Here is a 16,824-nt window from a genome sequence, read left to right as displayed (position 1 = left end):
GATTGAGAATTCCTAGAGTAATAACCTAATATAGGCCAATCAAGTCTACTCTGAGGATGGGGCCAGCTATTTCTCAATCACACAGGTTATGGTAGGACAGGATAGTTAAATGATAAAGAACTGTCAGGGTGAATAAAAGAATGGAGGCCATATAGGAAATCAATTAACATTCATCATAACCACTATTTAAAATTTATTAATAGAAAGTCAGTGGGGTCTGTTCTCAAATTCTCAAACTGTGTGTCCTCATGACAGTGATGACACCAGCTATACTACATGCAAGTTTCTAAAGATGTCTGATTACAAAGTATGATGATATGTACGATAATAGCCCCAATTTCTGCATGAGGTTTTCTATACAACAGAATATGGGTATGTCATTTTGAAGTAAGACATTACAAAAATGGGGATTTAACCTTACCCAAATCCCCGAAAGTCTGTATGTAATATATATTTCATGAGCATTTAAAGTTTGAAAACACAAAAATAACAGAACAAATTAATGTTCTGAGCTTAAACTTAATCCCAATAACATTCTACCCCCATAGATTCCAGTTAAAAACTTTATGAAGTTAAACAGAAAATACTTCTTTCATCTAAAGGGAATGTCCCCATTAAAACCACTTAATTTCTATCAGGGCACCTTGATGGCTCAGTCGGTTAAGCATCTGCCTTTGGCTCAAGTCATGACCCCAGGTGGGTATCAATTCCTGCGACCAGGAAGCCTGCTTCTCCCTCGCCCACTCCCCCTGCTTGTGCTAATAAATAAAATCTTAAAAAATGTATTCATTTTTACCAAAATTCTCATCCACTTCTTAAATATACTACAAATGAACCAGAAAGTATGCATTTTTGCATTCTATAAGCCAGTTATTTGCCAACAGATTTAATATTTTCAGCCAAAAACTGAGCTTACATTTCAGAAGTACTAGTCCCTTAGAAACTTTGAGAGACTAACTGTAGCCTCCTGTCTTCTTGCCATGTAAGTTAAAAACAAAGTTCCTTTCAGTGACATCAGTGGAAGCCAAATCTACTGTAAGAGTTTACTGACCTGTTATACCCTGAATATCATTAGTAGGATTGAACATTCTTTCAGATGCCAGACACACATAGAAATAAGAAACTGAAAGGGAAACACAGATGTGTGAGATTTAGAAACAAGGAAGAGGCCAAAAAATTAGATGACTTGGATGACTGTAAATTAAGCTGTAAGATTCCTATACCTACTACAATGAACTTGAGGTCTAAAGGTCTGCCTTCCCACCCGACAAAAAAAGGGTTTGGCCCAATAATGTCACGCGCCTCATTCTTAGTAAGTGTATCAAATTGCATCAGGCATTTTTTCTACCCAAATCAAGTAATATTAAAAATCAGGATAAAATGACTAATGTGTCAGTCACCCTTACCTTGAGGTCAGGAAACTCTAGAATAGTCAGTGAAATGCTGGCAATAATTCTCATTTCCTTCTTCTTATTCCATACATCCAACATCCCTTGGGATAATTTTAATAGTATGACAAGGCAGAATCTATGTCCTTCAGAAGTGATTATTGCATTCTACAGCAGGATGAAAAGAGATATCCAGAAGGAAGCTATGCCTATGACAAAATACTCTGTGAGTGAAAAGTCAGACATTCAGATATTAGTTCTAAATGAGATTGTACATTAAAATTTGATCAGACATCTGTTGTCATTTGGAAACTGTCCTTCCTAATGTAATTCCCCTGGAGCTGATTGTATTATCACCTGCCTCTTTTGTCTTCCACACTGGCTGGTCAAAGAACCCCACTTCCCTGAACACATATTAGATCAGAGCTGGCTCCATGAAAACTAGCATAGCTATTCAGTCCTTTGAGGAAATGATAAACTCAGTGGAAAACTGGGCTCTCTCCTTCTGACACTGGTAAGTATATGGATAATAGGAGACTGGAGGTGGTGATGGGACATTTTTAGAACACTTAAGAGTACAACTAAGAATAAAGCCATTATAGAGGGAAAGCAAAGCCAAAAGAGAAGTAACATACCTGAATTCAGTTTCACTCTCTTGAACTTTTGCTCCAGATAATAAAATCCCGGACTGATTTCTAAACTTTGAATAACTGAATTTTCTGTTTTTGACTTCAACATATGGTACAGTGTTTGTTACTGATGTGGAGAGTTTTAGATTAACATCACAGAGTCCATGGAAGAAACCACACCTCTCACAGTAAGAAAAACTATCACGTCTTCAATTAGCTAATCAAACATTTCAATTTTACAGATCTATTACTTTTGACTCCTCTGCATAGGGGATAAAATTATAAAGCAACCTTTTATACCACGTTCCTGTTTCCTCCTCAAAAAAAAAAAAAAAAGATCAGGAGAAAAGTTATTGGGAGGATTAAATGAGCTAACCTAAGTATATTAGTAAGAATTCAATACATGTTAGCTAAATATTTAGAATAAACTAAGTGGATAGTTAATAACCTTCTTAACACCCAAAATACAAAGCACAGGCTAGTGACCATACACTTCAGGAAATACCTCTCCTTAGTAAGAAAGCTTGAAGAAAATGTTTTAATATCCTTAGTAGAACCTGGCACCATTGTTTTAAATATACATTAATTTATGTATTTCTATTTCTCTATTTCTCTCCAAAACAGATGAAATGGCTTCCCTTGAAATACCAAACTGGATAAAAATATGGATGGAAACTTGTTCCATAAATTGCTACTTTTGTCCTTTTGGGCAAGTTTAATCTCTCTGGGTCTATCTCCTCATCTATAAAAACAGGAAGTGGGCTGTTACAGGAAGATGAAGCACAAAGTACCTCTGCAGACTGTTAAATACGACTTACAATTTCTTAGGATTATTTCAGAAAAATTACTTTAATATTACCTAATTTTGTGTAACTGGTTATTTCTTAAAATAACATTTTTATTGATTCCTCTGTATCTTAGAAATTTTCAGTTTAAAAGGCAAGGAAAAAAAAAAAACCCTTAGCTATTATATTAACTGTAACTTACTGATAAATACAAGTGTCACTTAAGGGACTTCCCCTAAATCGCCAACTGTTTTCAGTCTAACTGAAGGCAATGACGCAACTAGAACCCAGGTTTCGTAACAGCCAGCTAAATGTTCTCTCTTCTCTACCATACTGCACACATAAAATATATCCTCAGGCTTAATTTTTGCAATAGGTAAATAAAACTATTAATTATGAATACAGAGAAAAAATATTCTAAATGCCAGGGAGAATATAAAAGCAGTAAACGGATAGTTTTAAGTATCTTTCCGGAGTGAAGTTCATGCATTCCTCTTTTCAGACCAACACAGATTAAATATAAAATTGCAATCGTGATTTGGTACAGACTACAAGGGGGTCATATATTTAAATATCCCAAATGTTTAAATATTCAACTTATTAAAAGCCAAAATTTCAGGTATAACTCAAGAAACTAAAATGCAAGAAAGTCTTCTGTAAACTATATTCATAAACTATATTCTTGTGTGGCCATTTATTTTATATAGCTTGTTACCACTGGGAAAGATTGATGGTTAACTTAAACGATGTTATCTGTAAGAGGTTAATTTAGAAGTAGATTTTAAAAGTAAAATAGAAAAACATCTTTAAAGTCGTTCACTTATCAAAGATGAAAACAACAGAAAGCCTGAAATAAGGAAATAATCCTGTCACCAGAGTATATCCAAGAATGTTATCAGAAGAATAAATACTTAACCAAATATCAACATAATCACAGCAAGTACCATTAGTTCTTACATTAGAAACAGAACTAAGCTTTTAACATAACTGGCCTAGGTCAATCACTTCTGCTAAAATATGCAAAAAAAGGTGAAGGGCAACCAGGGTTCCTACAGTTCCTAAAACAAAGCGTTATTTTATGTCCATGAATGCGTAAGAAAACAAACTTACATCCAGACAAGAATGAAGTACAACAGGTTAAGTGTCAATCTTTACCAATTTATTTTATACAAAACAGTAGCAATGTAGAATATGGGAATTATCTTCCGCTGCCACACACGCAAGTTGTGAACATTCCAAGCCAATGTATACAGTTTGGAGGGGAAGGCTAAACGACAGCATCAACCATGCTACTGAACATAGGAATTTTTTATTTAAAAAGATTAAAAATTAGATAGCAATGTCTTCTTAATATTGCTCTCATCATTGAAGACTGAAGAAAAATAAAAAGTGACTTTTTAAGATTAAAAAAAGAGGGAAAGGGAGAAACAAAGAGGCTGCTACAATACTGCCATACTGTCAAACCATCATACTTCAATATTTGCATACTTGATAGCAGCATTTTTACTGAACCGTGTGCAACTACATTTAGAAACACATCAAAGCAAAATATCATGGCAGTCATCAATCAAGATCCGAAAAAAAGAAAACAAATAAACAAAAAAATAACTCTAGGATGAACACACTATAAGCAGATGAACATTTACGGAGAATGAATCAATATCTACATTCTTGGACTGTTCCATTCTGCTCCAATAAAAGTGTCAACTCAAACTGTCAACTGTGCATTTTTGGAGGATTTGAGTTTTTCCAGTTCTTATTATACTGCATGCTTGGAACAAAGAGGGATATAATAATCCCTTCTACACAATGAACTTTAAGTAGACCGCTGAAAATAAATTTACTACTTGTAAACACACACAAAATTAAAAAAAAAAAAAAAAATACAAGATTTTTTTTTATCTTTAAACAATCAGTGCTTCCAAAAGCGCATTATCTTCTATATCGACCTCTCTCCCCTCGGTCTCTGTCCCGGTCACATAATCGCTCTCTTTCTCTTTCTCTATCACGTCCTCTATCTCGTTCTCTGTCTCTTCTATTATCTCTAGGGCGGTCTCGCTCTCGCTCCCGATCTCTTTCACGGGGTCTACTTCTCCGACCACTGACAACCGCTTGTGTGCGACGAAGGAAATCATCCACCCTCATGTCATAATCATGCTAGAAAAGGTTAAAAAATTGGTTAGGTATGTTTTAAAAAAAAAAAAAAAGGCACTTATGAGTCCCTATACTCTAATTACTGTAGAGAAAATATCTAGAAAAATGCACCAATGCCTTAATTCACAAAATGCAATTTTGACACTGCTTAGAAAAAGGATTTTGATGTCTTACTAGACACCTACAACAGAAATTATTCAAATCTATTGGAACTCAATTCGTGCAGTCTGCTATAGAACTTCAATGACTTTTCCATCCAATCTTTTTAATAAGATTTAGGCCAAAGTAATCACTAGCGATGACTATCAGCCAACATGGATACAAGCCTGAAGCCTACCGTGCTACTTATCATCAATGTTTTTCTGCAACAGGTGAACCCTACTTTTTTCCCTTCTTTGATTCTACAAATTAACCTGAACCAACTCTGCCCTCTTATGGTAAAATCAGGAATTCTTATATTCCGATATTCTTTCAAACTGAAGCAATGCTAATGACAACTTTTGAAATAGGACGTAATTTTAAGAAAATAAGTACTTTAGTAAGACTGCGAAGACTACTCCACACAGATCTAATGATACATAAAAGGCTGAGGAGGACAAGAGAGGGTAAGATGAGCAACTAAGTGAGGTCCAAGTTGTCACTATAGCTACTCGTAAGCTTGATCCCTGCTCTGGCTTTCTACTCTTATTCTCAACTCACTTTTACTTACTAAACTCGGTCTTTTTTCAAGTCAGCTCAAATATTCAGAATTTAAGGTTCAAAAACACAATTCCACCTTACCTCTTACAATGAATACATGAATATTAGCATAAAATACGTACACTAACCAAAAAATTACATAAAAAGGGCAAGTATCCTTTCACAAAAGAATCTTAGGAAAAATTCCTATTTTGAAAATTATGTAATCATTTATAAAAGGCATTTTTAAAAATACCACAACCCATCTAGACAACTAAGATTAATTTATCATACATAGACTGTGTATCTCTTCCTGTGTGACTGAAAAAAAAAAAGTCTGTTAGTCAATTAGGATTCTCAAATTGTTTCACTGAATATTAAAGATCATAATGATTTAATTTTGAAGAATTAGTATCTTTATGAGAATAATAAATAAAAGTATCTCAAAGATAGGCTGGGCTACTCTGGCCTACTCTCAAATATGCATGCTCTTCAACAAAGTGGGAAGATAAAGAATGTTTATTTGGCCCTGCCAAAAAATTCATTGTGTCACATATGGTGGCGGGGAGGAGGTCGGGAATTTCCAGACTGTACATCCTACTTTAACAACCAAACTACCTTTCTAAGACTATCAAATTTATACACAAAGGAACTGCAATAAAAAGTACAAGGAGGTAATTTCAGTTTTAAAAGACACAAGTACTATTAGGGGATAAAAAGTGAGTATCAATCACTTAATATAACAATCTCTATCTAACTAGTCTAATGAAAACCCAGACATCTCTAACTAGAGACTGCCTTTAATTCACCCTGTTTTGATCAAAAAAGCTTTCCAAATCAACCATACTAAATTATTAGAACCAATAATTACTAAAGGACAATTACTCATCTGTCTCTCTTAACATCTGTCATTTGTTAGCACTGTCTTAAGAATCAGATGAGGTGAACCAACAAAATTTGGCAGAGAAACAAGTAACTAACTGACCTAGAGATAACCTGTTAACTTAATATACAAACATCTATCCTGTGAAAATGGAGTCCAAATATACAGAAAGCTTAGAAATACTTATTTGCAATAATAATTAGTTATAATTGAAGACTCTTGTACAAAAGAAAATATCCTACTATATGATATCTCTGATATTAACCAAGAGTTACAAAGAGAAGTTGCCACAACTTGAGCAATCTCCTTAATCAGTGAAAAGAAAAGTCTATTTAAATAATCCAAAGGGATTACCCATTTTTAATTAAAAGTTGTGAATTACTTCAAAACAGCAGTCAGTAAGAATATGAAACAGTCTACCACTCAACATAATCTAGCAACCATTTAAATTATCAGCAGAATTCAAAATAGTTCCCTCACACTTGAGCCTTCTCGTGCACTTACTACTCGCTTATCTCTGTATCTTGCTTCATGTGGTACTGGGTGATGTCCTGAGTAAGGGGGATGAGCTTGAGGAGGTGGAGCATGGTGCTGATAGTAAGGATGATGTGGAGGTTGTTCCATTCCAGGATAAGGAGCCTAAAAAAAGAAAACCACTTCCATAAACATCTACCAAATATCTTTGCAAATAAACCATTCTTAGAATTTCCTTATACAAACTACCAATCCCAAACAATTTAATAATCCGTATGATCCATTTACTTTGACATTAAGGTTCTTCAAAAGACCCTCTTTATGTGCTTGCTGAAAACATGTAACAAACTAATTATACATCTATTAAGATTTAACATGCTTACACTTTCATACCATATCATTTAAATACCAAGAGAACAAATCAGTATACAGTGCTTACACCAAGCTAGGCACTGTCCTAAGCACTTTAAACATCTTATTTAATTCTCGCATCAACCCAATGAGATAGGTATTGGTTATTCTAGTTTACAAAAAAGGAAACTAAGCCAACTGGTTAAGTAACTTGCTTAAAATCACTGCTAGTAAAAAGGTGGAGTTGGGACATCTGGCATCCAGCTCTAGAATCAATCATCTTAACCACTATACAAACATCTACCCTTAAAAAAAAATCTCCAGGACCTACTAAATTTTTAAATGCCATTATAAAATGAGTTAAGGGCAAATCGAAGATTACTTTCCTAGTTAGCACCAAGATAATATTCTTTTTAAAAATTTCCCAGAATCTAAAGGAAAGCAATTCATCTATCTGCATACAGTACCTTAAGTGAAGTAAGTCAGATGAAGAGGCCACATTACAGGCAGCATTTAAAGAAAAAAAAGAAAGAAAAAAAAAAAACATAAACAATAAGAACTACTTACATTCCCCAATTTTTTATTTCTCAGGAATTAAATGTTTCAGTTATCCTCAATACCTTCAAAGATATTAAGAAGATCCAGTTTTCTTACAGAAAGAAGAAAAACTAAAAATTGTGCACAGGAAAAAAAATTATGCACAGGATTTAATTAACCTTTTTTTTTTTTCTTTTAAAGATTTATTTATTTTAGAAACAGAGAGCAAAAGTAGGAGGGGCAGAGGGAGAGAGAATCCCAAGCAGACTCCATGCTGAGCATGGAGCCTGACATGGGGCTAGATCCATGACCTAGATAGAGACCACCACCTGAGCAGAAGCCAACAATCAGACGCCTAATTGACTGCGCCACCCAGGGTATGAAAGTGTAAAGACCTCAGGGGTTCTTTCTTATTTTATAGAAACAATTTACTGAGTATTGGGATCAAGCACTATGCTAAACTTAACATGTATTTTGTAAATTATCTTCTCAACACTCCCATGAGGTCAACACTTATATTCATTAAATTTCAAACCATACAAAGACAGACACAATATCCGTTTCATTCACCAACCCAGCCTAAAGCAGAGTGCCTTGCACAGAATGGGCACTAAATATTATTCGATGAGCCAAAGAATGAACAAATCCCCACTGAGTTTTACAGATAAGAAAAAACTAAGAAACATATTATGAAACTTGTCCAAGGTCACTGAGTTGAGAAGGGAAAACATTTGAACCCAGGCAGTTTGCAATACTAACCACTACAATAAAAAACCCTAACACTTAATAAACTTGAAACAACACAAATCATTCATTAATCTTTAGTTTTAAAAAAAGTCCAAATATTTATCACTAAAGATATATATTTTAAGTCTCTTAATGGGTAACTGTAACAACCACATTTCAAATAAGCATTCAAAATATATGGAACTGTGAATGAAATTAAATAATTTGCAGAAAAAGAATACAAACCATTCCTTGCCAAGGTGGTGGTGGTCCCATGTTATGAAATTCCCTCACATAATCATTGTAGGACTAAAATGAAAAATATTAATGTCAATAATAAAAATTAAATCCAGAACTAAAAAGTAAATCAGATCCTGGTTTTACAAACATTAAATACGTAAAATAAAATACTTACTCCATTTAAAAACACATCTCGGCGAACTCCTGAAAATCGTCTGTTGGGAATAAGATTTGTGAAACTAAATTCAGGTAATTCATAAACTAGTTCCAAGAATGTAATTTAGAACTAAGCAAGAGTGAACCCAACTTACCTGTCTACTTCCTGGTATCGTGGATCCTTTAAATACCCTGTTCAAACATCAAGCATTTTAGTAAATCAAATTTATATTTTTTATTATGGCATTATAATTAAACCTTCCTTACCACTCATTTCAATTCTTCCCATGAAATACAGTGATGCTATTATTGTATTATTCCATTTTCAGATTTTCTTCTCAGATTACATGATAATCTAGGAAGTAACTAAATAACTTACTGATATCACAGAATTATAAACTGCTAGAGAGGTTTTCATATGAATCTTCTAAATCCACACCCCAATTCTCGCTAGATAGAAAATTTCTTCATTCTGCACCATAAGGAAAGTAAGGGCAGAGGAATTATCTTTGAGGACACTGTAAGAGGACTTCCTTAAAACAAATGTTTACCTTCCATCTTAGGTATACACAAGTTTTGCTAAGTCAACCAGATAGTTTTAAAAAATGCAAACTTAAGGGGGAGAAAACCAGAACTGCAAAAGTCACAAAAATGAAGATTATACATTTTAAGTGAAGAATCTTAGTGAAAAAAGAAATATCCTTTCTCCCCTTCTTTAATAAAGACTCAGCAAATTAAAATGTGAAAATATTTGCGTGGCCATGTTACTGTGGAAAAACTAATTTCACTCTCCAGAATATTCCATTTTGGATAAGAATGAGGTTTATCAAGCCACTGGTTATGTAAAAATGCTATAATGCTCACTAACACCAATTTTCAAATTGCCTAATTTTTATGTGTATTACTGTTATTAAATAAGTATCTTCTCTTAAATACGGTTCACCTTTTTTAATTCTGGTAAGGGAACGACTAGCTGAAAAGCTGCTGTGTAGATTACAAAACAAGTATTTCTCATTCCTCTCTAAAAACATGATGTCAAAGATTTTTATTTAGAAAAATATAGTATAACTTCAGTGTCTAATTAAAGCTATTTACCACATAAGATACTAAGTATAACAGGAAATAAAAAGAATAAAGTGTAAAATCACTGCTTTCCCTAACCACTTTTAATGTTAAAACATTTGTGCAGTTTCCACTCGTGAAATAATTATAAATTAGCAACACTGGGTAATTAACAGATTATGATAATGAGTCACACTAAAATAGATTAGGTAGCCTTCACAAAGTAGAATTTAAGTGACAACTACTGATAATCTCCTATGGCTTAAGTAGTCATGTCCTAAAGTTTTCTCACTTTTAGAACTACAGGATTACAATAAATGTTTTGTTGTTGTTGCTGCTGCTGTTGTTGTTGTTTCATAATTTTAAGTCAAATATCTGCAGGATTATAAAATATTAACCTGGTCTCTGGTGAAACTCAGGGGCATAGTCAATCCTTGGTTTCTTTCTGCTGTTATGAATATCATAATCTTCTGGACGACGCCTACACAAATTAGACACATTAGAAATTAAACCAAAAACTGCTGGGACAACAAACAGCAATGCAAGAGTTTCTGACAGAAGTACAAAGAATAGCCCATTATTTCCTTTAAAATAACATCCTAATTTCTAGTGAACAAATTTTAAAATTTCTAAACTTTAATTCCTCTAATTATTATAAATCAATTCTTGAAAGTATTGCTGGAAACAAATATTCTCTATAATCCTCCTACTATGATGAAAAACTTGGAAACAGTCTGTTCAAAACATGTAAATCAAATTTTAGTATTCTAAACAAAAGTAAATGAGCGGCCCTCAAACTAATGTAAATATCCAGTTTAACAAAATACTTTCCCAAATAAAGTCTCCATTCAGGTGAAAAAACAAGGAAATTAAAAAAAAACTATCATCATTACAAACAACAGGTAACTCTAAAATCTATATATTCAAAATTATTAGTATCATTTTAGAAGTCTAAACAAAATAAAGAATTCTTATTTCCTTTTGCTTTGCACAAAATTATGTTTTTCACATGATCATACAGAAAATCTGATACTTATAGTGACTTTACAGGAAAGTTTTGAAAATCTTAATACTGTGAAAAACTAATTTCTAGTTAATAACATTTAGAATTAAGGGAATTTTTTCTAGAGACAATGCCTTAAAATAAAACTGGAAGGTAATGGGGCAGTTTTAACAAAGTTCATAAAACAATTTCAAAATATATTCTTTAGAAAGTGAAATTTTACTGTCTACAGAGGGCTGCTCTTTACGGTCTCCCATAAATCTCAATGGTTAATGTAATACATCATAAATACACTTCATTTTATTTAGCATTTGATAAAGAACTACACAAAATAAAAACAAAAATTCCAAGTTTTTTGGTAATAAACAGTTTATCCTTAATGCCAAATAAAAATTCTATAATAACCTGGCATCACTAGTTTTCCAGCTACTTCTTTATCAACTGCTTTCATTAACTTTTCCAACACAAGTTCACTCAAACTGCAAAGTGCAGTAACCCCAAACCCCCCAACAAAATAAAAACAGTTGCATCTACAATAAATAATACTAAGAAAATTAAAAGCTGGTTTAAAAAATAAACATACCGCTTTCCTGTAGTTTGGGGAGTGCATTTACGACCGGTATAAAACATGATAGTAACAGTTCATACAGTAGTCCAACTACTGACTTTAAGCTGTAAGCCACATACATATATGGAGGCCCTGGCAGGCTTGAGAGAAGGTGTAGTGGTGTAATAAGTATAGTTTGCAGTCCATTGCAAAACTGAGGTAAAAACTTCACTTGTATATATTGTATTGCACTGGAAACCTCTTAGCTTAAAACTTCAAAAGACATCTTGGTGTTCAGTCCTTTAAGGCCAAAAATAAGGGGGCTCTGCCAGGTTTCCTCCTACCTACTCGACAGTGTCCTTTTTAAGCTCAAAGAAATGGGGACTCTTGTTGGATTATCTGTACCTACCACAGGATGTTTCCACCAAAAGGAAACTTAACCAAACGTTTCATCCCATCAACCATACATCCAACAGTCTTTAGCAGAATATTTTAGGTTTAGCTGTATGCAAATCTACACAGGGAAAGGTGCTGGGTGGAAGGGCTTAAACCAGTCCTTTGCAAAGACTTCTCCAATTCTGTAACAAGTTAAACCCCCTTTTCCTGGAAAATGCTGCTTAGTTCATAAAGTAGTGATCAATAACCATGGCGATCCTCTAAAAAACACTTTAAGTCCACAGGTACTGCCAGCATCTGGAAAGTTGTAAACAGACACAGCAACAGCCCTTCTTTTCGGTTTGTTGCCGGGTCTCCCAGGGCCACTTGATCCCCTTTGGAAAGAACCTATTGTTTTCAGAAGCTCAGCAAGATGTGTGAATTCACTGGGTACATGTTAGAGAATATTTGGCAATGGGGTTAACACATCACGATGGTAAAATTTGAAACAGTCCCAATAATGCTCCTCTTGAATATCAAAATAACTTAAAACATTTTATCCTCTAAATGAGGCGTCATCTTCTGAAAAAACATTAGTGATCCTTTATAAAAGTCCCATATCTGATAAGGCTTATCCAGAGACACACCTGAAAGAAAAGGCTTTTTACAAAATATTAACAATTTTTGCAAATAAAGACTTCCTCCTCTTCCTCCTTTCTAGCCTGTTCTGAGCAACAAAGGCCTACCTCATTTCAATTGTATACATTGTATAATCAGAATATATCTAATTTAAACTGGTTATCACTCTTTAGCAAATAATTTTTTCTGCATAAGGAAAGATCCCCATTTTCCTCTTGAAAAATGACTGAGACCAAGGTGACCATGTGAAATCCTCAATGAAGCCACAAACTAGTCCATGCAGCTTGATTTGAGGATTTCTCTTTCTTCTTTACCGCAGGACAAACTTTTGACGAATCACATTCCTCCATCATGTTATTCTGATACATGTGCCTATTATCAGTCCAAAGAACGTTTCTAACCTTCCCACATCCCGGACTGGTTCTCGACGGGATGGACGTCCTCTTGATCGGGGCTGAGAATGCATTCTTCTCTTGTGACGCATTTTATGAATGACCTGATACAAGTCAATACTTTCATCGGGGGGAAATAGAAGACAAAGCTGGGTTCCACATTCAAGTTCAATTTCCTAGAATAGGAAAGTAGTAATTTACAAGAAGAAAACAGGAGAAACTTTCAACAGACTTGTGTTTTCCTGAAGGACAAGAACAAAAACAGACTGACTTGGGAGACTTCCTTCTCAAGGCTGATAACTATACAGGATTCCAAAAACTTCCTTGAAAGGTTTGGGGCAGGGGGGGGACGACACCTTTCTAAAGTATTCCATGTACTTATATAAGGGTAAAAACTAAAACTGTAGAATCTCCAAAGTTTAATATACCTATGCAGTTGCTTAAAATTCTGTGACAATTGTCCTCTACAAATAAAGGAATATCTCTTTGTGCAAAATACAAAAATATCAGGACAGGATTATCTACCTTAACACAGTGGAGGAAAAACATGTTAGTGTGTGCCAACAACTTTGATAATTAAGAACTGCTACATACACTAAAATATATTAGATTAACTACAAAGAGATACTAATGTATGGACTTTTTAAAATGAGTTTTTACTTTCAACTACCAACAGTTCATTTATGAGCAATGAAAGCACACTACTTCTTGTCAGAGTTACATGTAGACACTATGAAGAGAAACATATTCTACTATGAGTAGAATCTATGAGTCGAAGATTTTGGTTTATTTTAAACCACCACACTTTTAATTTCATTTGTAGACTTGAAAACCTAGGTACACATACTTTTCATACAGCTTCCTTCTAGTCAGAAAACTTCAATGAAGATGTTCTAATGGCATTTCAAAAATTATACAAAATATAGTAATAATATAATGAAAAACAATTAAAAGTCAGGACCAGAATTTCTCTTCAAAAAGGGTTTCAACTGGTATTTAATGAAAATATCACATAAAGATGCCTGTCTTTCAACATTTATGGAGGTCTTACTAAACAGTCAAAATTACAGTTATCATGAATTCCAAATATTCTCCCTTAATCTATCCCATGAATTCCTTCAAAAATGGCTTAGAAATGTCCTTCAATAAAAATATCTAAAAGGACTGATTAAGTGTGTGTTTTAAATAATCAATTAAAACAACAAACCTGTCCATCACGTCCAATCTTTACTGGTTTATGTTCATTCCAAGGATTGGTGAGATGAGCTGACTTAGTGAAGGGTAATTCACGCCTAAATACAAAGTAATGTCAATTATATTCTTTTGCAAAAACTTTTAGGGACTATATACTATACTTCAGCAATTAATCTTGATTTAAACGTGACTGAAATTTAAAGAATCACTTAGACTAGTAGCACTTATTCTCCAGAATGCCTCTTTAGAGATGTGTTCTTTCCACATTCCAGTGTCCTCAAAAAAAAGTAAATACTGTATTTAAGAACATGAGCTCAGAAACTAAGACAGTTTAGGTTTAAATCTCAGCTCTCCCTTAACTTTTCTCTGAGCCCGAGTTTCCTCAGCTTATAAACAAGAGTATCACTACCTACATTTCATATATATTGCAAAGCAATATATAAAATGTTTAGTTATCTCTAGCTTCTGAGTACTCAAAAAAAATTTTTATTATCTAATCAACAAAGAGCTGAACTTAATCAGACAGTTAATACCAAATTAAAAATAGTATCCTCCATCCTTGGTTCAGTGCTGCTCTCCCAGATTCAAATGTCACCCCCCTTTTTTAAATAAATCTTTTATTTATTTGAGAGAGAGAGTTCGACCAGGACTGGGGATGGGGGGGTGGGGATGGAGGAGAAACAGAGGGAGAAGCAGACATACTGCTGAGAAGGAAGCCTGATTCATGCTGGATCCTAGGACCCAGAGATCATGACCTGAGCCAAAGGCAGATGCTTAACTGACTGAAATACCCAGGCACCCCATGTCTCCCCCTTTCAATAAGGCCATATTCCCTACCACCCATGGAATGGCTCTTGACAATATGAGTATTTACTTATGAATTCATCTATCTGCACACATTAATTATGCCCCTCACTTACAATATGATACAGTACCTATTTAATTTAAACCTGGCTCTAAACTCTATGCCACAGGGCAAAATGGTCTCACCAACATAAAAAAGATATCCTATATTTTTATATTCTTTATCAACCTAGCAAAATGCTGAATGCAAACACTATTTATAATAAATACCTATTAACTGTCAAGGAATAATCAAATTAACAGCATCTGATAAGGTTTTATTTATATGTGCATGAAGTGAAGTTAGTAAAATAGCCAATAAGTCAATGAAGAACAGGAAGACAATAATATATGAACAAATTAAGCTCATCTTCTGAAATAAACAAATTTCCTTATTAAGAATTTGGAAATGAAGGTTAACAGAACAAGTAACGGTCAAAACAAAATATGCTGCAACAAGTTTAAAACTAAGTAATTATTTTGTCTCCTAATACTAGGACATCATCATTTCCAAACATTTTCCAGTAACACCAACCTTTCTAACCATAAAACCATAAACTAACAAACTTCTTGGGCCTTTACAGTTCTAGTCATCCAAATAAATAAATAAGTCAATCTATCTGCTAAGAAATAGTAAGCGCCTGTTTTCTCTATGAAGTGCCTCCAGATTTTTAAATATTATAATTTTAATTTGATTATAATTTAAGTATAACTTAATTACAACCTTAATTTCTAAACAAGCATAAATTTATATTTAAAATCCCTGGATGCAATGGGAGTAAGGGAGTATCACCTACAGTCTCACTACCCTAACACTGCCTTCCAACATAATACACACTTTGTTACGTTTTTCCATGTTGTTACATAGATAATTACTTCTGCATACTACATTTAAGTGACAAACCATAATTTACTTGATTTTCTATATGGAAGAATTTAGACTGCTTCTAATTTTTCCCTATAGAAATTAGAATATATTAGAAATTAGAATATAGAAACTGATGGAATGAGGAATAATGATATATTTTCATGCAGACAGCTTTTGCTACAGCACCAACAATCAACCTAATGCACTAATTTTAACTATACTGTTGCCCATGTAACTTCAGAGTCCTTCACTGTCCCATAAATAAAAAGTTTAACTGCTTAGGCTGGCCAAAATTACTGTTCATTTTTGTCTTTTGTTCTCTTTATTATCTGCTTCATAAATACCTCCTCAGCCCGTTTGTGTTTCCATGCTCTTCCTTCTGTTAGTTTGCCTTCCAGAACATGAACGGCACTTTTCATTCTCATTACTCTTATTCAATTCCTCCATTTCTATCAAAATCTAACACCTAAGTTCACTTTAACTTAAAGAAAAAGATACATACGGTCTGTTTTGGGTAAATTTTTTTAACTGAAATTAATTTTATAGGCAATAGATGTGTGCATGTCATATAAAACTCACTCAAATAATTACCTTTTTATGTTAAAATAACTTGCCAGGATGTAACTGTTTGTGCCCAAGGTGCCATGTTAGCAAGCTGAAGCTTAGATTTAACTTCTGTATCCAAGTGCTCGGTTTGACCACAAATGCAGTATATCCAGTCTGCCAATCCCCAAACACAAAGCCACCTCAATTCGGGCTTTCTCATCCCAAACAAGGTTGACAACATAGCCCTATCCAACCATTTTCTATGTGGCTCTTTCTTGTTCTTTATTCTTTATCCTATAAAAGCTTCCTGCCTTCTGCCCCATTCTGTAGTTCTCCACAGGACACTGACCATTT

At 33.9% G+C, this 16,824-nt stretch overlaps 1 protein-coding gene across 4 annotated transcripts in view; it reads right to left on the bottom strand.

Annotated features, from left to right (window-relative positions):
* Nucleotides 1-3,939: 3,939 nt before the first annotated feature.
* YTHDC1 (YTH N6-methyladenosine RNA binding protein C1) overlaps nucleotides 3,940-16,824 on the bottom strand; it is a 32,559-nt gene continuing 19,674 nt past the window's right edge. For 2 of the 4 annotated variants that reach the window (XM_047719440.1, XM_047719437.1), the window contains 8 exons: nucleotides 14,227-14,311; nucleotides 13,029-13,195; nucleotides 10,462-10,544; nucleotides 9,157-9,193; nucleotides 9,021-9,084; nucleotides 8,852-8,914; nucleotides 7,022-7,156; nucleotides 3,940-4,959 (listed from right to left, as the gene is read on the bottom strand). In XM_047719440.1, coding sequence (XP_047575396.1) covers nucleotides 4,735-4,959; nucleotides 7,022-7,156; nucleotides 8,852-8,914; nucleotides 9,021-9,084; nucleotides 9,157-9,193; nucleotides 10,462-10,544; nucleotides 13,029-13,195; nucleotides 14,227-14,311 — 859 coding nt within the window. In that variant the 3' untranslated portion in view covers nucleotides 3,940-4,734. The remainder of the gene's footprint in view (nucleotides 4,960-7,021; nucleotides 7,157-8,851; nucleotides 8,915-9,020; nucleotides 9,085-9,156; nucleotides 9,194-10,461; nucleotides 10,545-13,028; nucleotides 13,196-14,226; nucleotides 14,312-16,824) is intronic. The other 2 variants (XM_047719441.1, XM_047719439.1) reach the window with 1 other exon arrangement.

This window comes from Lutra lutra, chromosome 2, assembly GCF_902655055.1.
Source record: "Lutra lutra chromosome 2, mLutLut1.2, whole genome shotgun sequence".
NCBI classification, from domain to species: domain Eukaryota; kingdom Metazoa; phylum Chordata; class Mammalia; order Carnivora; family Mustelidae; genus Lutra; species Lutra lutra.
Note: the sequence above shows the minus strand (reverse complement) of the source record. Positions and strands in the feature narration are given on the sequence as shown.